This window comes from Cibotium barometz, chromosome 33, assembly GCF_041138505.1.
Source record: "Cibotium barometz isolate CiBa-2024 chromosome 33, ASM4113850v1, whole genome shotgun sequence".
Lineage (NCBI taxonomy): Eukaryota > Viridiplantae > Streptophyta > Polypodiopsida > Cyatheales > Cibotiaceae > Cibotium > Cibotium barometz.
Genome location: NC_141078.1, coordinates 50586388 through 50606425, shown reverse-complemented (window position 1 = coordinate 50606425; position 20038 = coordinate 50586388). Strand labels below are relative to the sequence as shown.

At 41.6% G+C, this 20038-nt stretch overlaps 1 protein-coding gene across 2 annotated transcripts; it reads left to right on the top strand.

Moving 5' to 3' along the window:
- The first annotated feature begins 12118 nt into the window (after window positions 1–12118).
- On the top strand, window positions 12119–19095 carry LOC147619688 (protein argonaute 16-like). 2 transcript variants are annotated; one of them, XM_086773598.1, is made up of 24 exons: window positions 12207–12315; window positions 12513–12568; window positions 12696–12997; window positions 13102–13325; window positions 13567–13770; window positions 13983–14116; window positions 14324–14421; window positions 14525–14622; window positions 14738–14897; window positions 15151–15267; window positions 15480–15587; window positions 15680–15739; window positions 15858–15980; window positions 16086–16251; window positions 16343–16458; window positions 16632–16769; window positions 16895–17016; window positions 17159–17242; window positions 17593–17656; window positions 17762–17879; window positions 17996–18069; window positions 18200–18294; window positions 18477–18508; window positions 18749–19095. In XM_086773598.1, the coding sequence occupies exons 3-24, from the start codon at window positions 12722–12724 to the stop codon at window positions 18913–18915; spliced, it is 2778 nt and encodes a 925-aa protein (XP_086629724.1). In that variant the 5' UTR covers window positions 12207–12315; window positions 12513–12568; window positions 12696–12721; the 3' UTR covers window positions 18916–19095. The 2 variants fall into 2 exon arrangements, with proteins under 2 accessions (XP_086629725.1, XP_086629724.1); XM_086773599.1 differs by lacking the exon at window positions 12513–12568 and having other exon boundaries at window positions 12119–12315.
- Window positions 19096–20038: the final 943 nt, after the last annotated feature.

The following is a 20038-nucleotide window of genomic DNA, read 5'->3' as shown; positions in this document are numbered from 1 at the left end:
ATTTTGGATGCCCCATCTATATTTCATAAGAACATATGCAAGTTGCAATTACGTACAAATCACTACAAATTCAAGCTTGACAACAGGGCATTCAGGCCTTGAAGATGTTCTGAGGATGGAACATACATCAGGTAGGGAGGACGTTAACCCCATTTTGGACTTAAGAACTCCCTACTCTACAAATGGGAGTATCACAATCATATAAATGCACTATAAATGTTATAAGAAAAGCTCGCAAATGACCAAGTTTTATAGATTAGGATTAAGTTTGGGTGCCCGTGTGAATAAGGGCCAATTGTATATACATGAGTTTATTGTAAAGAAAACACATAATCCCACTTTGTGCCAATTGAGTCTAGCTTATCTACTTGCTCCCTTTGTAACAAAGGGGATTTTAGGATGCACATACATATGGGGGATGGCCCTAGGTAGCTTAGGGGCATTTACACATGTAGGATTAGGGCACAGATGGCTTTGGGACTATAAAAGGCCAAATGGCCTATGTACTTGTTGGGAACTTTTTGACTCTTTTATAACTTTTTATCATTGATCATACTTTTCTTGGAGCAAAAAAACATTTTCTTGAAGCCTTTTGGAGAAATATTGCAAGAAAAAAACTATTATGCAAGTTTTAATGAAAATCTTAGTGATAAAGTGCAACAGAAAGTTCTAGAAGATTTTCTTTGTATTTCTTGGAGCTGTTTCTACAAATCTTTGAGAAGAGAAAAGTCAAGAACAGATGTTGGGTAGTATATAATAGTTTTAACAATGAAAAGAGTGATCAGATTACAAATCTTTACTTAGACACAATTGTGCATATAAGTAAGTGAGTAACCTCTCGTTCTTTTACAATTCTTGTTCATTTCCTTGCAAAAATAGCTTGCTATACAAGCAAAGTTTATAAAAAAAGATTCAAAAAGGGACAAAACACCAGACAAACAGTGTTTGGTGCATGTACTCAATCAAGAAAAGTGCATATATAGTTTCGGTGCACATTTGTGCAAACAATGCTATGCAGAATGCATTTCAAAGACTTTTTTAATACAAATGTGCAGTATTAATAGAAATTAGTGAAAAAAAAAAGGCTGCCAATCCCATTGGGAGTTCAACCTAACCCTTCTAGTGTAAACACCACTACATAACCGGTGCTCAGGTTCCTTATCTGCACACAAGGTGTTAGTAATAGAGTTGCAAAAGAAAATTTACATCAAAGCTTAATACCAAACTAAGTAAGCAATGAGAACAGGAGTCATCATCAATATCAAACACACTACATGTTTACAACATCAACAATATGTGTAAAAGAACATAAGATTTCAAAGCTACAATTCTGTAGCATTAACACCTATAGTTCTGCAACATTAACACAGTGACAAACACTTCTCCCTCTACTGCATAACCAAAGACTTCATGTCATCTGTGGAGAAGAAGAGACTATCTCAGTCATACCAACTAGATGATAAACTTGATGATGGTATAATGTAGTCATAATCTTGAAGCAACAAGGTCATAGCTCTCAGATTCACACCATGGCCACTATACTGGGTAGGCAAGGGTTCCTACAGAGACCCTCCATGAGCCAAGAGCTTGTGTTATGAGAGGCAATGTTTGATAATGCTTTCCATTGAGGTCTACTTTAGAAAGGTGAACATCTCCTCCTCCTTAGCCTTTCACACCTCCCCAAGTTTAGGGTTTAAGGTCTATTTTAGCAGGGGGAATAGCTACTCCTTAGCCTTTCACACCTCTCCAAGTTTAGGGTTTAAGAACCCCTTTTCACTCACAGTGGGTTACCTATATTTTTTGGAATCTCCTCCTATTTTCCTTTTCATATCATGGTATTCACACCCTTGGGGTATTTGTGAGGGGTGTTCATGCACTTTATATGTTGTGGAGATTATTTACACGTGACCATTTGGTGAGCATTCACACGTGGTGTGACATTTTTTGCATTATCGATCCTTGTTTGCATGCTAGAGTTCATTTGGTCTTGTTCACATGCATTGGGGTATTTGTGAGGGGTGTTATACACTATATTTTATAGAGATTATTCACTCGTGACCATTTTTTGGTGACCATTCATAGGAGTGTGACATTGCGTGCATTATCAAGCCTTGTTCGCATGCTAGAGCTCATTTGGGATCTTGTTCACATGCATTGGCACATTAACACATTGTTCACATACCTTGTATCTTGTGAGGTGTGTCACATGCATTAGTGCATTGTTAGCTCCTTTTCACACACTTTGTGATTGGTTTTGTGCGTTCACATGCTTTGAGTGTGTTGGGTGGTATTTGCACACACTATGGGTCCTTCTTATTACCTTTATCCTTCTTATTGTAACTAACACACTACACACCATCATCATCATCATCACTATATTACCATCACATATCCTGAACTTAGGAGTGTCGCTCATGCATTGACTACTTGGCTCTATGATCAATATCTTGAGTGGCCTTTTTGTCTCATGGTTCACATATCTTTTGCTGCGTTCACACATACTTTTGGTACTTCGAGGCTTAGACCTTTGTACCCTCATTTTGCTGACTTCATGCTATGATAAGGAGGCATACTCATGTCATGGTTGGATATTCAAGCTTGCAAGTTTGTTGCCTAGTCATTTGAGGCATCATTTGATAAGGATGATATTTGTGCCAGATGGTCTACACAGCGAATTCATTGACTCGTTACTTGGTTACCTCGATACAGATGGTTTGACATTGCTCAGATGGGACGTCTTCTTTTGGTGACTTGTACAATTATGTCCTACACTCTTGAGGTGCCATGATTGTGTTTCTAATGGTGTAGATTACATCAACACAGATCTAGATAATGATGATGATGTATCTTATGCTCATACACACGATGACATACCGTACACACACATACGAGGATATTGATGTATCACACACACATGCACATAATGATACACATGTACATGATGATAGTGATATATCTGCACATGATGACATGGACACATATGCACATGATGATGATGTATGTAATAGTGATGTGTGTGAGCTAGATCATGTGGCCATGACTTTGAGGGTAAGAATGGCATCAAGCATTACAATTGTTGATACACCTAGGCCTACCTACCTTTTAAGGGATCGTAGTTTGGCATTAGATGATCTCGTGGGCTAGTATTCGATTAGTGATGCATTCATTAGCATACATGAGGTAGGTGATACTTTGCATGTGGAGTCACAGTATACACAAGCATAGGCTTGAGTTTCTTGTGCTAAATATATTAGGCTATTCTCAGGCTTTCACATGTGAAGACATTCATGATACCACTACTCCTAGTTCTCATAGTTTACTTAGTATCATTTATATAGGTACAGTGCATATATTCGAGAAGTCAAGCATTGAGCATGATGGTAGTGATGACTTTACTAAGGTGAGATCTTGTAGGAGACACGTGATTATAAATATGGATCTAGAGAGTTTTACATTTGATTTAGACATTTTCTTAGATCCAGTATTGATGGAGATAGACCGTACTTATGAGGATTACTTTAATGACCTTGGAGATTCTAGGATTAGTGACTTTATGGAGGATTCCACTTATCTCTCATGTGTGAATACATTGTCCTTCTTCAGGGATGATTGATTATATTTTTACCTTAGAGGATCACACATACATACAAGGATTTATACATGATGATTTGGTGCATGGTTTGGATCATGGGGCCAAACACATATTGATACAGTGGATAATGGTATTCTAGTTCACATTTATTCTTGCACGATGTTGAGATGTGCTCCTTTGGCTTCCATGAATGTCGACACAATCCTATTCTCATTGGAGCTTAGACATTCATTTTTGCATGCATCATGTGTCATTTGAGATGCATGGTAGATGATTATATGGTACAACATTCAGATGCACTTGCGATACACTCTGGCCTTTGTGTTAAGATCATTTGACATTTTAGCCCCATGGATTTCAAGCTCATTTGATGGATACCCTCGGTGCCATATTCACACTACAATTACAATGATGGTGGGCTAGTGAGATTTCCCTTGGATTGGAGCTTTCCTTTTGACCCAGGATCTATTATGACATCAACTTTGGGAGTTTGTGATGTGTATCATGCCTATCCATTTGATTGTGGAGGATACAAAGCCATTATCTTGGAGTTTTTGTGCCTCAGACTAACTTTTGATCTAGGCAGGAGAATAGTTAGCCTTTTCATCTATATTGGTTCTCTAGATTTTTCATTTAACCTAGGCAATTGGAGAGTCATTACTTTGGATTTTTCTTGGCTTGGATTTCCTTTTGATCCAAGTGGTTGTATCCTTAGCCTGGCATACCACTTGCCTTTCCGTTTGATTCCTGGGGGGGTCATATGACTTTGGTATTGACATGGCATGACTTGTGTTTTTGGCATCCATTTAGGCTTTGGCATCGACATCTAGTATGGTTGATTTTGGCTTCTATATATAGCCTTCTATATGTGTCTATTTTGTGCGCAACCACCCTTCAATTTCAAGGATAAAACCATTTGTAGGAGGGGATGCTTTGTAACAAAAGGGATTTTAGGATACACATGTAGGATTAGGGCACATGTGGCCTTGGGACTATAAAAGGCACGTGGCCTATGTACTTGGAACCTTTTTGACCTTTATCATTGATCATGCTTTTCTTGGAGCTCATGCCTCTATGGCTTATTCATGGCATTCTTTCTATGTTTAGGTGACTACTCCCTATGAGTGAAACTTGGATTTCATGGAAGCTGGTTCATGATCCCTCATGTGTGGATTAACACATGGCTTCTCATGGATATGTCTTAAATCCATTCCCACATCTTAACTTTGTGTATTAAAGCTAAGATATGGCTCTAATACTAATGCAATGAAGGGATATATCCTTGATACCGACATTGAAGTTGAGATATGGCTCTGATACCAATGTAATAAAGGGATATAGCTCTGATACCAATGCAATGAAGGAATCTAACCAAGATGGTATACGAGAATGGATGGATCTAAGCCATATCCATGAGAAGCCATGTGTTAATCCACACATGAGCCAGGTCCCATGAAAGCTAAGGTCCACTCATCATAGGGGGTAGTCACCTAAACATGAAAAGACTGCCATGAATCAGCCATAGAAGCATGAGCTCCAAGAAAAGTATGAGCTCCACTCATCATAGGGGGTAGTCACCACTCATCATAGGGGGTAGTCACCTAAACATGAAAAGACTGCCATGAATCAGCCATAGAAGCATGAGCTCCAAGAAAAGTATGATCAATGATCAAAAGTGAAAAAAGAGTTAAAAAGTTTCCAATTACATATCCATGTCTTAATCCACACATGAGGGATCACGAGCAAGCTCCCATGAAAGCAAAGGTCCACTCATCATATAGGGATTAGTCACTTTAACATGAAAGACTACCATGAACGAGCCATAGAAGCATGAGCTCCAAGAAAAGTATGATCAATGATCAAAAGCCATAAAAAAGTCAAAAAGGTCCCAAGTACATATCCATGAATGAGACACAGAAGCATGACCTCTAAGAAAAGTACGATCAATGATCAAAAGTCATAAAAGAGTAAGTACATATCCATGTGTTGATCGACACATGAGTGATCATGACCAGCTCCCATGAAAGCCAAGGTCCACTCATCATCATAAGTAGTCACTTAAACATAGAAAGAATACCATGAATTAGCCATAGAAGCATGAGCTCCAACAAAAGTATGATCAATAATCAAAATCCATAAAAGAGTCAAAAAGGTCCCAAGTACATAAGCCATGGGACTTTTATAGTCCAAGGCCATATGTTCCCCAATCCTACGTGTGTAGATGCCCATAAGCCCAAGTGCCTAGCCCATGCCCCTTTTACATGTGCATCCTAAAATCCCCTTTGTTACACTCTCATACTCTAGTCTTGCGTGCGTGCGTGTGTGTGTGTGTGTGTGTGAGAGAGAGAGAGAGAGAGAGAGAGAGAGAGAGAGAGAGTTGAGAGTAAGTGTATGATTCTTGGTGCATGTGCCTTTTGCTTGTTATGTGAGAGTGAGCAAGAGTCAAATGAGTCCTTGGAGGGAAGTGAAGCTAACTTCTTGAGGTGACAACAAGGAGGAAACTTGGGAGATTGGAGCTCGTAACTACACTGGTGATGCTTGGAGGTTAAAGAGATCTTTGTCTGGAAGGAAGGTAAGAATCCCACAATGTTTGTAGTCTATTTCATTGTTTGCTAGAATGGGAGATTTCTTGAGAGAGTAGAAATAGTCCATAACACATCCATCAACTCTTTCTTCATGTTGCCTAAGGAAGTGGCAATGTAATATTTAATGTTTTCCTATGGTAAATTGGGATCAAGAGTCAATGGATTCTTTGTGATAATGACATATTTAAGAGGGGAGTTCCTTGTTGATATTTGAATTTTCTTGGGTATAGGACCCTATTGTTGATTCGAGGAAGATTAGCTCCATTATATCCTATGGGCTTGCCTACTAGGGGCTTAGGCTAGGACCGCGTTGGATGCCAAATATGAAAAGATGCCTGTGGTGGTGGTTATACTTGAGCTTCTTGGGACCTTGAAATCATTCTTGAGTTGGAACTTATCACCTTTTGGTCTTACCTAATAACATTCAGCTCAAGTAGTTGCATGTATACACATACTAGGGATGTAGAAATGCAGATATAAAAATCTTGTTGTCATGTTCTCGCATGTATATAATAATAAATAGTTATGGTTATTATAAATAAAAAAGAACAAGTTGACTTAAATAGAAGCATGCAAAAGGGAAAGAAAAAGAAGAGATGAATGTAAGATCATCTCTTCGCTATATTCTCCAGTCATCATCCCCACGATTCAACCCATCAAGACGAAACGTCAAACCACAGCGTAGAACTCTGAAAATTCGTTGATTCGCTGGCGCCTGTTTTCTGAGTGAAAAATGAGATTTCTTCTTCATCAGTTGCAATGACTCTAATTCCTCTTAGCCCCGGGGGTTTTCAAGCATGCTCTACAAGCTAGTGAAGTCAGAAATTGATTTGATCAAGTCTATAGTGAGATCCAAGCTCTTCATCAAATCTACAGGTGACTTTGGTAAAACAAAGATTAAGCATTCAATGTTTGGTCAAATCTTGTGTTTCTTGGCTTAATCCTCTACTAGACTAATTGCTATTGATGGCCTTGAAAGCATTTGAGCTCATTTGAACTCTAAGGCCTCAGATCTGGGCTCCCCGCATACTCTATTTTTTGCACACAAAATAGAGGATTAATTTGCTAATCAATGATTAATCATCTCAGTGCTAATCACTATACTTTGGTGCAATTGAGGGTTCAAATTAACCATTAGATATCTGATACAGATCCCTATAACTTCAGATTGCAATTCGGAGTTGGTTTGATACTCCAACCATTCCGTACAAATTGGTTACCCTTGATTTAATGTAATTTCTGGTAAAATTATGCTGATAAATTTGTGGTAAGCATCATTTTGCATTTAACCCTTGGTTAATGCCTACAAATCTCACTCAAATTCAAGATTATTCATAGCCAGAGTTGCATTTGGAATGTGCATAAGAATGAATGCTATATGCATTATGTATTGGGTACATTACATCAATGTAAAAATGGGATCAGACACTACCCTTGTCCAGAATAAGGCAAGAGGTAAGACCTCCCGCATAGATTTGGGTTTGCATTGCATAATGATACAAGATAAACATCAAAAGCCCAAAAGAATTGTCAGCAAAGCGGTTAAACATGTTGCTCACATGGAGCAAGAAGACCTGACGGACAAGCTCATAGCCCCAGCCATGAGCTTCTTCTTTCATGGCCCCAACCATGAAAGAAGAAGAAGATCTCTTTCCAAGAAGAGGATCCACACCGAGAAGAAGGTTTAGAGGAAGCATTGAAGGAAGACATGGACACGAGAAGAGAAGCTGCCACAAGAAGACTAAAAGAAGAGACGAACGCGTGGAGAGAAGCTGCCATGATAAGAAGACTGAAGACAAGAGAAGATGTGAGGCTCCAAAGAGTGAGGAGCCATGTGAAAATCTCGGAGAGAGAGAGAGAGAGAGAGAGAGAGAGAGAGAGAGAGAGAGAGAGAGAGAGAGAGACCCCACAACCCAATGTAACCTGCCCCAACAAAGTAAAACCACCTCTGAGCCACCGATGATGTAGGCCACGTGGTAGATGTATGTGTGAGCACTTTAGTCAAGGTCGCAGGCACTTGTAGTAAGCCTTGGACAGAGAGAGAGAGAGAGTGTGTGTCAAGGACTATGAGTTTAGGGACTTGAGACACTGGTCGTGAACTATCAAGTAAGAGAGAAACTTGATATAGGTGTGCTAAGTTAACTTGAGGGGAGGTGTGCTAGACACTGGTCTCGCAGACTATCAAGTAAGAGGGAAACTTGGTATAGGGTCCAGGTGTGCTAGGAGTATTCACTTGAGGGGAGGTGTTAAAATATACAAGTGAATAGGGTGTGTGCAGGAAGAAGCCCTTGGCAAGAGGCTGTAAAAGAGGATGTGTAAATGTGAGAGAACCTGTGAAAAGGTGAGAAGAATCTACTGGGAGAGAATAAAGGGTAGCATGAGAAGATTTAGGAAGTGTGGAGATATTCTAGGAGAGGTGGAGAGAATCAAGCAAAAGAGGTGGAGTGAATTAAGGAGAAATCAGTGGGATTAGATGCTTAGAAAGTGTGGAGATATTCTGGGAAGTGTGGAGAGAATCAAGCAAAAGAGGTGGAGTGAATCAAGGAGAAATCAGTGTGGAGATATTCTGGGAGAGGTGGAGAGAATCAAGCAAAAGAGGTGGAGTGAATCAAGGAGAAATCAGTGGGATTGGATGCTTGGATGTAAACTCTATAAATTGAGGCATTGGCCTAATGAGAATTTGCTGGTTTTTGATTATCCATGCCTACATTAAGCTATTACGTCTTAATTACTCACTAGTCACGTCTTAATTACTCACTAATCACGTCTTAATTATCATCTAATCACTTTGTTAATGATGTTGATTCTAGTATTTGATCCACCATAGCTCATCACATTGCTCTAATTTTAACATGGTCCAGATCGCTTATTGGTGGATAGGTTGAGGTGAAGGAGAGAAGAAGTATAGGAGGCAGCAAGGAAGATGTTAGCAGAGGCAAGGGAAAGTTGAGGAGGTCATAGGAGAGGTCAAGGTAGTGGAGGGTGGTGTAGTTGGAGGTGTCAACAACGAAGAAACTATTGTGGAAGAGAACGAGCTAGAGGAGGTTGCCACCACCACTGCAGGTGAACATGAGCTCTTTCGACAGGTTCAAAGATAGAGCTACACATTAAAATTTCATAGCTAATACATGATAACATGTATTATACATTAACTATATCTATATCTCTTCTCTATATTCTCTTAAGGAGAGGTGTGCCACATGGCAAGCAAAGGAGGATCTGTCACGTGGCACGTGTAAGTGTCAACATGGGTTTTATGCCTCTATAGAGTGAGAAAAACCTCCAATGTGGGGTTCACACACGTGTTGCATAGAGAGAGAGAGAGAGAGAGAGAGAGAGAGAGAGAGAGAGAGAGAGAAGCAAAGCATTACATGCCTCGTGCAGAGCCGGAAAGACCTCCTCGAACACAACATCTACGCATAGAAAAGTGGTCATGTGCTAGAAAAGGCATCTTGTCACTCGTGCTCTGCTAGTCACTTACTCCAGTCAATGAGGGGTGTGCAAGCTCGCTTGCTTCAGCTCTTCATGCTACTTGCTCCAATCGCTCTTGTTCTGCCAGTGCTCCACCAGTCAGGAAAGCACATTTGCTCTTACTGCAGTCAACGCACACACTTGCTCTTGTTGTTGCAGGCACGCACGCTTGCTCCAGTTGATGCAGATGCTTGCTCTTGCTCCAGTCGATGCACACTCTTGCTCTTGCTGCAGTTGACGATAGGTGCACCAGTCAGGTACACATGCGTGCTTGCGCCAATCAGATGGGAGCATGTACTTGCTCTAGTTGTGATGCACACGATGAGGGGCGCACTAATTAGAGGCTTGGTCCAGCCAGTCAAAGGGATGCCATTTAGAAGGGCATAATGTTTTTCGCATCACCTACTGAGCTTGCACACCCGATATCTGCTCTCAACACTCTGAGCATGCAGGTAGCTTGCGAATGTGAACCTACTGACTGTGAGCCTATATGCAGCTTGAGCTAACTTGTGAGCTGTAACCCATGTGGTTGTGAGAGTACGACATGCATATCCACACACCAGCCTGCAAGGACCAAAGGTATGTACTATTGTGACTTGTGACCTACATGTTTTTGAATGAGGCTTGGTTGTCTTTAAGCACCTATGGGCTGGCCAAAGCTATAAGAGGATGGGATCTATCTCTACTATCAATTAAGCACATGAACCCTCTCTACACATGGCAACAAGATAGAGAGAGACTAGGCTACATGTGGCAAGTGGGGAGAGAGACTAGGCTAAATGTGGCAAGAGGGGAGAGATACTAGGCTACATGTGGCAAGAGGAGGGGAAAAGAGACAAGGACACGTGTCAGCTCCCAAGCATGAGGGGGAGCATAGGAGTTTGGAGTTTGAAAAGAAGAAGAAGATGGGGATGTTAAAATCAACATGCTAGGCAAATTCATGGTGGTGCTAGCTGTCAGAGCATGGCAGCTTGAATGTCATTTGCTCGTACCGGGGGCGATAACTCTACCGACGATGAGTTCGGCTTCTCTTCTACAACGCTACATCATTGGATCAAGCCTTACTACACACTTGCACGATCGTCATCTTGAAGAGTAGCCTCTCCTTGACTTCTACCCTTTTGTTGGCTACCTCTCGCTTGCCCAACACAATGGCAGGCTCGAGACGCTCTATAATGGCCAAGGTGTTGAGTTCGTGGAGGCCTTCGTCCACACCCACTTCCAAGAACTTGAAATGGATTTCTTCCAAATCAAAGATTTCTTCTTTTAGTACAAGTGATTTCCTGTTGCCAAGAATGCCGTTTTCCCGAGCACTGGTCCTTTATATCTACACGTAGCCAGTGTTAAAAAAAATGCTTTTTTCAACACTTAAAAGGTAAAGGCAACACGTACGTGTAACTGGAATTTAGACTTGAAAATCAATAGAAATCATACAAATGCTAGGATTTATAACTAAAATGTACAAATTTCATCCCTTAAAATTAAAGGCAATTTGGAATTCCAACTCTCTCTCTCTCTCTCTCTCTCGTTAGGAGCTCCATAAACCTTCTAACCTGCTCACAAAACCAAAAGGGCTTTCCGAGCTTCGTGCTTCCTTGCAAGAGCCAAGTCCATGACCGTCTTGGAGGCGAGCGTTGCCAAGTGTGAGAGTGGACCATCCATAGCCTGGGCATTCAGCATATACAACATGGCCTTGGGCTCCTCTTTGAGGTACTACAACGTGACCGAGGTCCCTAAGCCACAAAAAGCTTCATGCCCTTCCACTCATCTTTATCCCCAACTTCCATTGTCACAGTTTTCGGGCTTCTTTGCCTCTTCATTACAACTGCCTTGAGATGACTTTGAGCCCACAAAGTTTCTTATATAGAAAAAGTGTATTTTTACTATAGCCACAGTTAAGAAAAAGGGGATGAAATTTGATGTAACACTCATTGTAAGGAATGAATTTTTTTTTGGGTATGTTTTAGTTATAAAACCGGAATTTGGGAAACAAAAACCAAGAGTTGTCCTCGTTTTGATGAAAAATATGTTATTTTGCCAGCACTCTGAAGGACTACCTTGGGGAGATTGCGATGAGAATCCCATTAAATCATGGGGACGGCGTGCTAGCCTATGTTATGCTAGGACAGCCCAGTACCTTACTCTTAGAGGTAGTGGGGCGGCTTAGCCACATCATGGCGGAAAAGCACCATAAAAAGCAAACTCAATCTACATCTACAATAATACAGCAATTATCGAAATGTGCATCTATCATAAATAAACTTTAATCTCCACTATCTATTCATAAACGAAATCATTACTTGGATTTAATAACTTTATTTCCAGAGTATTTATTAGTATGAAGCAAATTTAGTGGGCTATTTACTCTAATTACTTCTAGTTTTTTTTCCCGCAGCAAATTTTTTATCGAATTGAGTGATTAAGGAGTAAATGCATGTGCAGGCGTGGTAGGTTTAAAAATCTTGTAAATTTGGGATTATTTTACCTAACTCGGAACTCCTGCACCACCAAAGTGGACGGTAATCGAACAGGAGTCGCTTGCATGAGGGGCTTTAATCAAGCTTAGGGGATCGTATTAAGGAACTAGCCCCCTTCTGCAGTCTTCGCTTCTCGCTTTGCGCAGCCAACCGCGATCTCTGCAGACAAAACCATCGGCAGCGGGATTCTGTAGGCTTCTCTCTCTCTCTCTCTCTCTTTTTTTTTTGGTCGTTTCACTGTGCGCAATGCAGTTTTGACGAATATATTTCTGGTTCTGCTCTTGTCGTCCGTCATGGATTCTGTTGAACTCCGGATGACTGGTAGCGCAATGAGTGGTCTCTGCGTCTACATTTTTCTCCGTCTCTCACTAATTCAATTGTCATCAGAATGTGTTTACGACTTATTCAAGCTTAGTCCTCCAAGGTCCTAACACCTCGGTGAGGTATGTATGTGGCAGTCACCCCGGTAGGAATGTACTCACAATATATACCGCTACTCATGTTGGCCGAAGAGAAATTTTCGTCCTTTTTTGCAAGGATCGTTAAGTCCTTCTGTGCATGTATGTGTAGGAATCGAGCTTGACATCTCGACCGCGATGGCGGAACCACCTAGCTCGTCTGATGCACTTGCAGCGGAGACCAGCAATCTTCACCCCCCTTTTGCCTCCTCTTCCGAGGCGGACAAGCCTCCTAGCGGGAAGTCTGCTGTGGCGGGACCAGCAGCAGCAACGGCAGGACCGCCGGCAGTCGCGTTTAAGCCCCCAGCGCAGATGCAGAGGCCAGAAGTGGGAAAAAGCGGCAAGCGCATCGATCTCTTATGCAATCACTTCAGCGTCAGCTACGCGGGCACACAGGATGTCTTCCATTACGACGTAGGTCGAAAACTAGTCCATATCTCCGACAGACGGAGAGCTTCATGATCAAAAAGCTATTATGCATGATTCCAGCGTGTGTGTGTGTGTGTGTTTTGTTGCAGGTCAGCATCTCCGACGCTGGCTCAGCTTCCGGCGCTAACGACGGAATCGCAAATAAGAGCCTCTGCCGGACCATTCTGGCCAAGGTCCACCAAGTGTATGGCATGAAGGAGTTCGGCGGCAAGAGGTTTGCCTACGATGGAGAGAAGAGCCTCTTCACGGCAGGTCCCCTCCAGTTCCAAACGCAGGAGTTCTCTATACTACTCGAAGAATCTACAATTACGAAGTAAGTTAAACGTCCAAGTAGTCACTGGGGTTCCCATTTATTGAGTTTACTAAACCTCCATTGAGCACAGTGAGAATGTAATGCATGCCCTCGTGCCTCATGCACAGCTTGAGCGTTAAACTCATCAAACACACCATGAATCAGAAACTGCATCGCTTGTATCAGTACCCTGCATGTTGCTGTGCTTTCTTGATACATTGTAATTGTTTGCTGATTGTTGATTTGGTGGTGATATGTGCAGGGCGGACCCTTCAGCTTCACAGGAAGATCCGAAAAAGAAGCGCAAGGTGGCCGCCAGGAGCCGTGAGTTCAGGGTCAAGATTGAATATGCTGCTACTGTGAAGATGGGGGCTATAGGTGCTCTGCTGAATGGCCAGCGCAATGACAGGGCCCAAGATGCCCTACGAGTACTTGACATTGTCTTGCGGCAACATGCAGCTGCCAAGTAACATCGTCTAGAAACTCATATAATCAGACCGTCCAGATCTCAAAATATTTGGCAGAGTGCATGCATTATTCAAATGTGATGCTTGTTAAAAATTGTTAATTCTCTTAGTGCAAGTAGGCTTGATGACTTATTACTCGATGTTGGTATATGCATGAAAATGAGGATGATTTTAAGACATGTTCAACTGAGTGGCTTGTTTTGAAATGCAGGGGTTACCTTTTAATTAAGGACAACTATTTCAGCCCCATGTTTGGTGTTGCTGATATCGGTGAAGGTGTTCAAACATGTCAGGGATTTCATGTCAGCTTCCGGCCATCCCTTCAAGGGCTCTCTTTGAATCTGGGTGAGTGATTATTTTGACAATTTTGCAACTAATTGCAATAGCGAACAGTGGAAACAGAGCTGATGAATGTGAAACTGAAATCAGAAGAATAGGCACCATGCTTTCAATGTGTTTTGATTCACTTGAAAGGCTGAGTTGTTAGATAAGAGACCAGCTTTATATAGGTACATGCCCCCTCAATACTTGCTGATGTGGTGGTTTTTTCAGACACTGCTACGACAACAGTCATAAAGCCCTCAAGTGTCCTGGAGTTCATTAGAGAACGTTTCAATCCCTCCAATCCAAGATGCATAGATTGGGACAAGGTAAGCTGTCTTAAATGATGTGGTGGTTCTGCATGCTTGTTGACTCGGTGCTTTTCTTTCTTTTTGTTTCTTTTAATGTACATGTAACATAACTGCCCTGCAGGTGAGGAGGGTTCTGAAAGGAATCAAAGTTGAGACACCACATACCCAGATGGTACACAAAATTATTGGGTTCAGTGATGCTTCTTGCGCGGATCAAAAGTAAGTGCATTAAATTTTCCAGTGCGACCTGCATTGCACATCCAATTACGACTTGATTCTTGGCTTCGGAATGTGTGATGCTCACTTGTTTGGGTTGCTTTACATGATGTGAAAGGTTTATGAAAAAGAGACTCGATGAAACTGGAAACGTGGTAGAGACTGAGTTAACGATCCAGAAATACTATGAAATGCAGTATAATATGACCATCCGATTCCCGGAGTTGCCATGCATAGCAGCAGGAAGGCCTAAGAGGCCTACTTATATCCCAGTTGAGGTGTTGATTTTGATGCTCTCTTTGTAACATGAGTGCTGCACATTGTCAAATCCTGAACTCTTAATCTTTTGATGCTCTGTTTGTAACATGAGTTCTGCACATTGTCAGATCCTGAACTCCGAATCTAACTCATGTATGTACACAGCTCTGTAATATAATTGAGGGTCAGAGGTATACCAAGGGTTTGTCAAGTAGCCAGAGGCAGCACATTATCAAATCCTGAACTCTGAATCTAACTCATGTATGTGCACAGCTCTGTAATATAATGGAGGGTCAGAGATATACCAAGGCTTTGTCAAGTAGCCAGAGGCAGAAGATGATTGATCAAGCACGGCAGGCACCCGACCAGAGAAAGAATGTGGTACAGAAGGTCAGAAATAGGAGTAGTTTTGCATTTTGTTGGTAGCTATGTTCCTGCCATGTATAGCAGTCACTTCATGCTCCTCTCCTATGTCTTATGGGCGTTAAAGCTGCTAAAAAAGCCACTTTTATTTTTGTGTAGGTTTCAGATTTCCATCGTTATAATTGAGCTGTACACTGAGGGTGTGAAAAGTGAACTGATTTGTGTGCTTTTATTGCCAGGCTATGGATGTCAGTGATTATAATTCAAATGATCTGGTACGTGATTTCAACATCAAAATAGATACAAAAATGAGGAAGGTTCCTGGAAGGCTTTTGGATGCACCAGCTGTAAGATTAAACCGAGCTAGGAGTATTCTATCTCATTGTAGTGAGCTGAGGAGTTTTTTGGGTGCTAAGTAGTTAAAGTTGATCTTTTTTAGTTGAAATTTGGGAATACTGAGGAGGTACCACGGGGTGGAAGGTGGAACTTCAACAGTAAGGTGAGTTTTGGAGCTCCTCATTTTCAATTTTTGGTATTTTTGTATGAATGTGCTTGATGGTTTGTGCTGGTCAGTCCAAGGCCTTAACGTTTTCCTGTTTTTTGTCTACAATTATCAGGTTATGGCATTGGCTGTCCAAATAAGGTCTTGGATAGTCTTGAATTTTGATGGAAAGATGCCCTCCCATGCTGTAGAACAGATTGCTCGGGATCTGGCGAGAGTATGCAACAGCAAAGGGATGGTAATGGGCTATCCCTTAATGGATCATTCCAGCTAATTTCTTCCATGTAGATTCAATCCATAGGTGGGCTGAGATTTTTGAACAGTTGTCTTACCTACATGGCAGAACATGCCGGCCCATGATTTCACTCTGCAAGAGCCCCGCCATAACCAGCAGTTGCCTGCTGCTCAGAGGGTTCACAACATGATCCAGGAAGTGAAGCAGAAGTTGCAATCACCACCTGCGTTTATGTTGTGTATACTTCCAGTTCGCAAGACAAGTGATTTATATGGTGTGTAGCTGCAATCTCCATGGCAAAATTTTAGTAGAGGGTTAAAGCATGGATTGCAATGACAGAGGACCGATTTGCATGTAAATGGCAGGGCCATTGAAGACCTTACTGCAAACAAAGCTCGCCATCATCACACAATGCATAGCTCCACCTAGACAAGTTAAAGATCAGTATTTGACTAATGTTGCTCTGAAGATCAATGCTAAGGCAAGAACATGGTCTCTCGTACACCTGCATTTTTGTTTCTTGTAGACGCAAAAAATGGCTAGTCATTCCCATGCACGATATAAAGCGTAAGTATGTTATACTTAAGTGGTGGAAAAAATTGTGTTAAATACATATGTACATTGCTTACTCTGACTCTACTTGCTTCTTAACAGGTTGGAGGGTACAATTCTCTTTTATCACTTGAGTTTCAGGGACGACTGCCGAAAGTGTCACGTGTCCCTACTGTAATCTTTGGCTTGGATGTCTCGCACGGGCCTGCTGGATATTCAGATTCACCCTCAATAGCTGCAGTATATACATAACTCACCATTACTCTTGCAAATGGACATGTTTCACTCCTATGTCACATTACTATGCTGTTTGTCTGATGTTCCATCAAATTGTCCCTTGCTATCTTCCCCTTTGCTTATATCAGGTAGTAGCATCCAGGGAATGGCCACACATATCGAAGTATGGAGTAAGGTTGAGAGCCCAATCACGAAAAGTGGAAATGATTACAGGGCTGTATGAGGACTCACAATCTGGAGGGATGATTGTGTGAGATTAATGTTTATACCAATAGCAGATTTCACTAATCTAAGTTGACCTTAGATGTACAAGATACTTAGTGTAGAATTGAGTATTTTTTTGTGTCGCTGTCTCGAATGTCTCAACAATCAGTTGCTTTGGCATTTTCCAGAGAGCTTCTTAAGGACTTCCATGGTTCTTGTAAGCAAGCTCCAGGAATCACTGATCGTCGACCAAAGCAAGTGATAATTTTCCGGTAAATTTTCCCTTGTTTGTACATTAGGTCTGGTGTTCCTACCAGCACAGAGGTTGCGTTGTATATGCCAATAATCTCAAATGCATGTATTAAACTATTTGAAGGTTACTAAATTATGCCAATTGGCCAATGGGGTGATAGCCCAAGTGCTGAAGGTCTTTATATAGGACCAAGAAGTCTTGGGTTCAAAAACCTCCTTGGTGCTTCCTCTGTGGCATCGCTTACGGGTGGATAATTAAGTGCCTCTGAGCGGTGAAAAATCGGTAACAATGGGAGGATCTTGGGCTGAAGGCTAGTCAAAAAAAAGAAAATAAAATTTGTGCCAATTGTGTGAGCATTTTTCATTGTAGGGATGGAGTCAGTGAGTCCCAGTTTGAGCAGGTTTTAAGAGATGAGTTTATTGCATTCAAAAAGGTACGATGTGCCCATCATCCTCATTTGAAATGTACAGCCATGTGCCTTTAGCTGCTGATCTTTGGTACCTTGTCTGATTGTTGTTCATGTATGTGTGACTTGTAGGCATTTGACCACATTGACAAGAGTGGGAACTATGATCCAAAAATCACTCTGATTGTGGTGCAAAAAAGGCACCATACACGCTTTTTCCCGGCTAATGGTTCTGGAAATGTAGCACCTGGTAATTTAAGCTGCTTTTGTTTAACAATTAATCATTAATTTCCCATAATTCTAATCAGTTTCAATTTCACACTCTGTGATCTCTCTCATTAACATCAAATGTTTGCTTTGTCACAGGTACCATCATAGATGCAAGCCTTTGTCATCCAAGAGACTATGACTTTTACCTTTGTGCTCATGCAGGCTTGATTGTGAGTCCAATATCTTATAAATTCCAAATCTTGGTTAGTCATGGCCTTTTTGTGTTGTAGGCTTTGTGAAAAAGGACAATGTCATGACAGCCATGTCCCAGTCACTAATTTGGTGGTGTTGATACTGCAGGGAACAACTCGTCCGACGCATTACCATGTGTTAGTCGACGAGAATAACTTCACAGTGGATGAACTGCAGCAGTTGACACACTGCTTATGCTACACGTACGTGCCTTTCTGCTGGTGCCTCTATTGGTGCCCCTCTTTTTGCGTCTTACCAGACTTTGTGGACTCACTCCTTTTTTTGCTGGTCTGCTATAGAGTCCATATTGCATTGATGGAAAATATCTTGTGTATGACACAGTTTTTGTAAATGATTAGCCCATCTGTTGCCATTCAATATGCAGGTATGCACGGAGCACAACAGCTGTTTCAACTGGTGAGGAGCAGAAACTTACACATTGTATATATACGGAGTATAACTAGGATGCAATCTGTGTACTATGTTAGTGTTGCACATTTAAACCTACAGGCCAGGCGGGAGGCAGTCTGTTTGCTACGTTACTGTTGACCATTGAAATCTACAGGCTAGGCAGGTTTCACGCAATACTTTTTTGAAACACCACCTGATTTTTCGTCTTATTGAGCATTTCGTTTTTTGGTTGTACTGTGGGTGCAGTTTCTCCGGTTGCTTATGCGCATCTTGCAGCCACACATGCTCGCAACTTCTTGGATTCCGAGGGTGGTTCGGAAACTTCCTCCATGACCGGGAGATCTGAACGTTCAATACCTGTTCACTTCCCTGACTTGCATGCGCAAATGAAAACCAAGATGTTTTTCTGCTGAGATCCAAATTTGTCAGAACAATCACCAGCCAGCTGATGATAGACATTGATTGGAGCAGCAGTATTTTTTGATAAAATTGAACAAAATCAGGTTTATTACAACAATATCGGGGGACCTTCTTGTATGGCTATGATGCCTTGATACACTATAAAAATTAAATGAACTTGTTTTTTGTAAATAGGTTTTTTGTCAATAGTGGTTGCTCCAACTTTTTGATGTAATGTACAATCAGTGTTCTTCTAGTCTGTGGCCTATGTTGCTGCACAGGTGCTGTGCTAAAATATGTGCATATGAAATAATTAGAACTTACAAGCTTGAAAGATATTACCTTAAAGGAATAGGCCCAAAGGGTTATATTACCCTTGCAAATATTTACCAGTTTTTAGATGGCTGCAAGAGAAAAGAAATGCCCCGATGACCCTTCAGCCTGCAGCAGGTCTTGTGACATGCCTACTCCGATTGAAAAGACGTGGGTGCTTGTGACGTTGAAATGGAGGGCAGGTGAATCCCCTGATGGTGTGGACATCGATTTCAATCTCTTGCCATAGCTCTAAAACCAAGTCTGACTGCATCGTGGTTGTCCACCCCTTATCTGTTACATTCAGGGTGCGTCTAGCTAGGGTCTTTAAAAAGAATTCTCTATTTTTCTTATCTCTTGTAGATGCACAGTATCCTTTAATCAATCCATCTTGCGTAATCCTCATTTTTCTGGTGGTGTACCATCGATCCTGATCCATCTACCATGATCCTATGGTGGTGTACGTTACGGTCCAAATGAAACTTGGAAGTTTGAAAAATAGTGATGTATTATGTTTGTAACAATGTCTGCAGTGTGCTTGTACATGTCCCGTACATACCCTCCCAGACGTTAAAATCAATCAAACGGTGTCCGTTGCGCAAGGACTGTACCTCTCTCTCTCACACATTGTATCACACTTGTATAACAGGTAAAAGCGCAGAAATGGGGGTTAGGAGGGGGGGGCCGAGTACATTACAAAAGATTTCTCCGTGTGTGTGTGTGGAGATGGCTAAGGGCAGGACAATTCTACGCATCATGCTTGAGATAGGGCTCATTGGCGATGTTAGGGTACATGCGCCCTGCGTGCACAGTCGCTTGTTGACT

Coding starts and splice junctions, on each gene's coding strand:
- LOC147619688 (XM_086773599.1), top strand. CDS start 12,722: ATGGCGGAACCACCTAGCTCGTCTGATGCACTTGCAGCGGAGACCAGC. Junction 16,770..16,894: donor ATTCACCCTCAATAGCTGCA/GTATATACATAA, acceptor TGCTTATATCAG/GTAGTAGCATCCAGGGAATG. Junction 18,509..18,748: donor CACAACAGCTGTTTCAACTG/GTGAGGAGCAGA, acceptor CTGTGGGTGCAG/TTTCTCCGGTTGCTTATGCG.